Here is a 7,591-nt window from a genome sequence, read left to right as displayed (position 1 = left end):
GGAATACCCCACGGCGCTAGACACGCATTCACGCAGCGTGGTACGCAGCGCAGTTGGGCAACCGCGAGCGGCATATAACGCAACCCCTTGCCTGTCACGTGTCCCGGGTATATTTCCCACTAGTTTTATTTTTAACACTAAACTTCAAGAGTGCCACGTGGCGTTACATCCACTGTTGCTCCCAGTTCGGCCCACTTAGTTACTCAAATGACCAAATGAGGTGCGAAGAATCTGTGTCAGGTTGTCCATGTTTTTATTTCCTTTTCCTTTGTTGCACACACAAAACAAAAAGCACACGTCCCCCCCCCCCCCCCAAACATCCGGTGAGATTAGCTAGCCTACTTCTCGGTGGCTTGAGATATCCTGAGGGGGGTGCAGAGAGGAGACAAAAAAAAAATAAAACTCTAGGGGCAAGTGGTTAGTTGGAGATGGACGGTGACGGAGGGGCACGAGAACCAGGAGTCGATTTCTGCTGCTGCAGCTGCTGAATGATGCCCCGCATGCGCGAGACGTCTTTTCCGCTGCCAGAAGGTTTGGCGTTGAAGCCGCACAGCCGGGCGACCTTGTCCCAGTCAGGGGAACCGTCCGGATGAGCCCGTCCGCCCTCGGGCAGCCAGTCGGCCGACGATCGATTGGCCGTCCGGCGCTTCGCCAGGGAGTCATGGTACCGCTCGTACCATTCCGCAAGCTCACGCTGGGCGTTCTGGCGGAGCTCTTGGATGCGCAGCTCCTCCTGGCGGTCTTTTTCCTCAAGCTGCCTTTTCATGTCCTCGCGCCATCTGTAGTAAACGGGTGACGAGATGCGCGTGCAATGTCAGCAATGAATGCGAAATTTGGGAATGCGCTCACGAATGCCCACAAGCGGCCATCAAGAATGCGCGGATCGTTGGCCAAGCAAGCTTAAGGAATGCCTTCAGCCCACTTTCACTTTTTGAATCTAAGCTTGTGCCTGCACCGGCTTTTCCCTCTACACAGATCCCTCAAAACTGCCGGCCTCCGCCACTTCTTTTACCCTACCTTTTAAATTATTAACCAACTCCTTTACTCGCCGAACTATGTCCAAGCCGAACGTAGGGATTTTAATCCTTTATATTAGTAAATATGCGCATTGCCACCACTAAAGCAATTCTACTGCAGCAAAACTGATCAAAGTTTCTCATAATTGGGGCAATGATAGCATATGCACACAAGGTCTGAATTTGCTGAAGACTTTGCATTGCCAAGGCTTAGTTTTTGACCCAGAAGGAGCGGATTGAAATGAAAGATGGCACCACTGTAAGATTCATTTCATTGAATGCATTCATGGCTTCAGGCTGGATTTTAGGGCATAATTTTAACAAGTCAGAAAATTCGTGCAATGAACGTCAATAGTCTTATCAATCAATCAGTTCATTAGTTAATGAAAATTATTCATGAGGATTATATACAGAAGGAGGTCCAAAGGTCAGAGTAGCGGGACCTCCTACCTTTAATGCCCATGAAAAAAAAAGGCGATGAAATGGCTGGAAATTGATATTTGTAAGTGGTACAGCCCTCAATATGCTGCTAGATTATCACTTAACTATTTTGCGCAGTGTCTTACAGAATTCCCAAAAATAAAACTTTTGCGCGCAAGTGTCCTTTACAATGCCCCACTAACTTGCACCTCCAAATTAAAGACGCGAATCACGTGTCTTGTTTCGGTAGTTTTCACGGTGTAAAGTTGACGTACGGCTCTTGTATGAAAATCCACCCGGTAAAGTAATTACTTAAATGCGTGGTGTCGCTAAGGAATTCCGCGCAAGGTCCCTCAGACCGCAGCGCCACTTTTTCTGAAGGAGACTCAAAACACAAATGGCTGTGTGCCCAGATTCCTGCGCAGTATAATCGAAATACAGTTGTAGAACTCTGCCACAGCACGCCTTGTGGGCTAGTGTAGCGTCCGCGCGCCAAACATCAATTTGAACAGAAGTAATAGCATTGAACAATGCGTTGCCTATGGCACTAATCCCAGTATTTGAAGCATTGATGACTATTCCCCAGCACGCTCAAGACCTGTTCGTGTGCACCCATTTGGTAAAGCAAATAACTGAGAAATCTCCCGTTTGGCGCACATGTTTCTCTTCTCTGGTAGCGTTCTGGCTTCTCTGATGGCACGAAAATGGTTTGATTGATTGTCGGGTTTCACACGCCGACGCAACGCAGGCGTTGAGGGAGGCCTCCGGGCTCCCGATTAATTTTGACCACCTGGGGATCTTTAAAGTGCACCGAAATCTCGCACACACGGGCGTTTTTGCTTTTTGCCTCCATCACAACAGCGGCCACCGCGGCCGGGAATCGAACCCGCGTTCTTGTGCTCAGCAGCACAACGCCTTAGCCGCTGAGCCACCGTGGTGGGTGGCACGAAAATGGAGTGTGCAGCCAGTGGAAGAACGGCAGAACAAGATAGAATAGAAATAAAGTCGACAAAACGGCGACACTGGTGGACACTAAAGAAAGCGACAGGCAGTCAGGGCCGCTGCTCAAGCGAGCGATGTTGACATGGTGTACGAGGCACGGGCGAGAAACGTCGCGTTGCAGGCTTGTAAATCCTCAGCGAGCCATTCGGCCAAAATGAAGTTCGCGAGGTAGAGGCGCAGATGCTCACGCTTTCTTACTCTTAACGGCCCACCCATGACTCTTCAGTTTTTTTGTTTTTTTTTTTTTTGCCTTAGGTTGGGAAAAAAAACACCGGCATAATATATGTGCGTGGTTAGGCTAAATATTGTCGGATGGGACCTTTCAAAGCGGCGCCGAACAATTAAATTTCCTCGGTAATTTTTTTCGTATGTTTGGTTTCAATATACTCGGACCGAACGTTTCGAAACGTTAGAATTAAAATACGAATGTGCCCTTTCAAACGCAGTCGCTCCCTTATTTTTGCTTATACCATGGCCGTCGCGGCATACGCTTGCCGACGCATCTGCTTGGCGCTGCATTACGCCATTTATGTATTCGCCACGGGCGAATACACTTCAAAATGACCAACTATTGGAAGTATTGATGTCACTTGGACGTCGGCTCCTCATTCCCGTTATTCATGGGGCAAGAGGCGCGCTGATCATGATCAAAATTAATCGACGATCTATTTGTGGATCTTGAAGAATGCCTGGGCATTTTTTCAGTCTCCCTCGCGAACGTCAGGCTCAGCCTGATGCGAAAGCTTTGTTGCGGTTTTAGAAGCCCGAAAGACGACGTTTCTCGCATGACCCTGGACACCGTGTCAACCGTTCTTACGGCTCTAACCATCTCAGTGGTTGCGTTTGTTCGCTTTGGCAGTGGCACTGGCTGCCTGTCGTGCCTTTTGTTGTCCGCCAGTATCGGCATTCCTTCGCCGCCATTACCATTCCGTCCACTTTTCCCGCCCGTACTGGCCGCAGACTCGACTCTACAACGCGTGCGTGCGGTGTGGGCAGTCACGGTACCCGCCATGACGGCGTGCGACCGAGCCGGCAAGTTGCGAGCCGCACTTCGAATTGTCCCCTTGGCAACGTCGCCAGAGTTTCGGAGGCAGCTCCCTGCACTCTCGAGGGCAACTAGACCTGAAAGTTCAGCTCCACGTGCTAGGCCCCAAGTGGCGAGCTTGTGAATGAAAATTTAGAGAAGAAAATTCTAATTATGGGGTTTAATGCGCCGAAACTACATGTGGGCTAGGAGGCGCGCGGCATTCGAGGGGGGTCCGGAATAATTTTGACCACCTGGGGATATTTAACGTGAGCCGAACACACGGGCACTTTCGGTTTTCGCCTCCATCAGAAAAGCGGCCGCCCCGGTCGGGAATCAAAATAGCGCACTTGAGCTCAGCAGCACGCTGTCTTAGAAACTGAGCCACCGCGGCGGATTGAACGTAATTTCAGGGCTGATATTAGCTTAGGCTCCCATTCGCACTTCTGTGTCTCCCGGTGATATCGCCAGCTGCTGATTGACAGCCAGGAAATAAGTAGCGCGGGTATGTTGAATTTGAATTTGATGACCGCATTTAATGTAAAGTAGACAGGTAGGGGTAGACTTAGTCAGCGGGCTGTTTTGAGGTTTGCGTGGAAAAACAACTAAAACAATTCGAATGCGTGGTTGCAGAGTTCAAATTGCTTTCAGCTGATGACGTGATCGTCGATACCTGTCTTTCGCTTTGTCGTTACGCCCAGAAGACGATGCTCGTGGCACAAAATTGTATTCTGTGTAAACGTTCGCGCATGAACGAGCCTCCATTGAAATCTGGACCGTTTACTGGCCACTGACCTTCCCTGTTGTCTGCCTAAATTATGCATCAGTGTTTACTTACGGAGTATAAAACTAAGTATTCGAAAATGAAGCGGGCAAGCGTTAGGAATAAGGGCTAGTATACCAGCTCCGCAAACCAATCAATGCAATTTAAAATCAACACTCATTTGCACATCTTGGTCTCCCGTTCATAGTGCGTATGTGGCGGCCTTTATAGCTCAATCTCGTCTTCAATAGTGGTCATACATCAGCAGGTGAATGTCTAAGCTCGATTGACCATTCTTGAAGCGAGAGTGGCCCATCAGGCTGATTACCTTGAGACAGTTGTAATTGGCAAGCATTTGCGGTGGCCACGATGAACTGAAGAGCAAATGGTTCCTGAGAGAGGCACGCCCGTCACTCGGTGTTCTAATACCCGGTCGTAAAATTTCCTGCACTAAAAGGTAATCCCGTGGCCCAGATTTACCACAGTGCACTGGAGGGACCATGCTTCCAACCAAGGAAATTAGGTGAATGACAGCATGGTGCACTTCATTTGACTAGAAAATGTGATCGGCGTTGTAGCACGGGGCAATGCAGAACGCCACGCTCGCATTGCGTGATGCTGCTACAGCGCAGGCCGAACTTAAGTTTTGAGCCCAATCGTATTCTCGACATCGTTGTTCGCCGATATTTCTTAGTAGGCTCAATGGATTGGCCATTCGAGTCTCGAAGAAGCTGGACCACAGTAATGTCTTACAGTGTATACTCTTGATATTATTGCCTGTAATAAATTTTTCGGCAAGGTCTTCGGAGGAGTTGCCGAATCACCCCCCTACCCGGCGACCCACGTTGCCAGTCTAGATTTCCGTGGCTCCGCCAACTGCAACGGAAAGTTGTTTTGCTTGTTGTTACTTTTTTTTTGCTTGTTTTTACTTTTTTTCCTATTTCTCTTTGCCGGCGGAAAGAGGGGTGCGTCTAACTAAATTCCGTGCAGTGCGCGCTGGCACTCCGGCACTGCGAGTTTGGTCGTCACCGTTTCGCGTTCGCTCCTTCACAGTGGCCTCGGATTTGTGATCTTCGCCGGCCACACGTCAGAACCCTGGACTTTGACTGAGAGTCGCTGTTAATTATTGATAGTGAGGCTGGCTAGACAGTGAGCAGAAGCGGTTTGGCCGGTTGGCTAAAAGCAAGACAGGCTGATCACTTGCAGTTGCGAAACGACACCAGCGAGGATTGCTGTACTGGATGAGCACTGTCTTGACTTTTACCCAACCGGCCAAACCGCTTCCGCTGACTGACTAGCCAGCGTCACTATCAATAATTAACAGTGACTGGTTACTACGTGAGCGGAAGCGGTTGGTCCGGTTGGGTGAAAGCAACTATGACTGCTCCCATCGCGGCCGGGATGCAACACTAATTAGACCGATGCCGCGCACTGCGCAGAACTAAGTCGGACGCACCCCTCTTTCCCCCGGCAAGGAGAAAGATAAAAAAGTAAAAAGAAGCAAAATAAAGTTCCGCTGTGGTTGGCGGAGCCACGGAAACCTAGTCTAGCAACATGGGACGCCGGTTAGGGGGGTGATTCGGCTACGCCTCCGAGGACCTTGCCAATTATTCCAACCCCAAGTTCCAAGTTCCAATCCATACCTGGCTGCGCACGTATAGTATGGATTTATATTCCCAAGCTCATCGACGTCTTATCTATGGGACTCCGCAGTTTTAAATAATTTACAATAACTAATTTAAACCGAAACTTCCCTCATTAAAATAATGTGGTATAGTATCAAAACCGATTTGGTTAAATGTATATATCGATGACTATTCGCAGTACCGTGAACAATGAAAACGATGGCGCGACTGTGCATGCTCCCGAATGTATTATTACCGGCTGCGTCTAATCTCGCGGCAACCGTGAGAATTATCTCCGGGAAATACTCACGACAGCTTCCATATAAGCTGGCTGGCCTAAAATTTGCTGAATAAAATTACGTCCAAACGTAACCTAACATAACCTCATCGAACATAACGTAACCTAACCGAACGCGTCATCACCTGCCCAAATACAGCCCAACTGCAACAAACCTAATCTAACTTAGCCGAACGACACAGAACAAAACCTATATTAAACGTAATTTAACCCATTCTAGAAGTCTTATGCGTCGATCTTTTGATAATGCAAAAACCAGAGTAAAAAAAGTATTAACAAAATCACGATGACCAAAAGATTCTCAGAAAGCTAAAAAAAAATAAAATACGTGCATCTGATTGTCGGACTCGAACCTGAGCCTTCTCGTTTAAAACCAAGTACTACACCACAGTGTTACGGGGGCAGCCGCAAACACGGCTGTGTAGGGAATATTTATCCCACAGAATCTCCGCGTAGCGTGTTTAGCCAATGAGGCGACTGCGGGGAGAAATTTCTGACGCTACTTATCACGGTTGCCGGGATAATAGACACTACCTATTTTTATCCCAATTGGAGGACACCTACTCAGGGGTGCCTTCCGCGAAAAACCCCAGCCGGGCCCTTCCCTTCCAATTCTCCTCCTTATCCCCTCGTCTCCCTCCCCCATTCCGCTAAGGGACAGTCTAAGTACTTACTTCTTTATCTTGGTGGACTCCTCCTTCTGGGTTCCGGGAATCTTCGGACGCGCTCCAGAACTGATGTCGTCACTGCGTGAGAGGCTGGACTGACTGCCAGGAAACTGGTTGGCCGAAGCCAGGAAATCAGCCAAGTGGCGCTCTTCTTCGCGCGGGCCCTTGGCAGCGCCGCCCATGGCGCCGGCCGTGCCGAACAGGTCATCAGAAAGGGCTACCGCCTGCTGCTGCGGCCGCAACGGCAGCGGCGGCGGGGGCGGCTGCCCCGACGGTGTACGCTGCAGCTGCAGCCGGGAATCCAGGTATGCCCCAAACGGCGTGCCTTCGTCGTTTGAGGCCATCCTCGACGAGTGAGCTGGCTGCGAAAACAAACAAGTGAACGCCGCTGATGGAATGCCGACGCAGGCAGGTGCTCACGTGGCGCGTGTCACTGCTACGCGACAAAGACGACGACCGCAATGATAATGATGGTTGCGACGCGGAAGAAAATCATGAATGATGAGCAGCTGGAATTCTCTATGACGTGCCCCTGATTTTGTTTTGTTGCGACCTGTCTTTCTCCATTTAGCTGTGTTTCTGTGCGCTGTAATCCCCACTTTTAATGAGCATTAATTACCAACTTAGCTACCAAGCCACCCTTTCGTTTCATTTTTATAGTTTTTTTTGTTTTGTTTTCTTTCTCTTTTTCTTCTATCATTTAGCGTAGCAAGCCAGCGCGACGGCTCGGCTAACCTCGCTGGTCTTCAATAAAAGTTTTCTCTCTTTCTCCTTG

At 49.3% G+C, this 7,591-nt stretch overlaps 1 protein-coding gene across 1 annotated transcript; it reads right to left on the bottom strand.

The window, feature by feature from the left end:
* Window positions 1–292: 292 nt before the first annotated feature.
* LOC144173079 (clathrin light chain-like) lies at window positions 293–7,214 on the bottom strand. The gene is made up of 2 exons (XM_077701592.1): window positions 6,823–7,214; window positions 293–779 (listed from the first exon to the last, which is right to left on the bottom strand). Exons 1-2 carry the CDS (start codon window positions 7,158–7,160, stop codon window positions 419–421), a joined length of 699 nt encoding a protein of 232 aa, XP_077557718.1. The 5' UTR covers window positions 7,161–7,214; the 3' UTR covers window positions 293–418.
* Between the last annotated feature and the right edge of the window lie 377 nt (window positions 7,215–7,591).

This window comes from Haemaphysalis longicornis, unplaced genomic scaffold (genome assembly GCF_048455015.1).
Source record: "Haemaphysalis longicornis isolate Haplotype H1 unplaced genomic scaffold, Haemaphysalis longicornis Haplotype H1 scaffold_284, whole genome shotgun sequence".
NCBI lineage: Eukaryota > Metazoa > Arthropoda > Arachnida > Ixodida > Ixodidae > Haemaphysalis > Haemaphysalis longicornis.
The sequence above is the reverse complement of the archived record's forward strand: the minus strand, read 5'-3'. Positions and strand labels throughout refer to the sequence as shown.

What these genes read in the sequence shown, in the direction of transcription:
- LOC144173079 (XM_077701592.1), bottom strand. Translation starts at nt 7,160, where the DNA reads ATGGCCTCAAACGACGAAGGCACGCCGTTTGGGGCATACCTGGATTCC. An exon ending in GAGTCCACCAAGATAAAGAA is followed by an intron (nt 780 to 6,822) that starts GTAAGTACTTAG and finishes CGTTTACTACAG; the next exon opens with ATGGCGCGAGGACATGAAAA.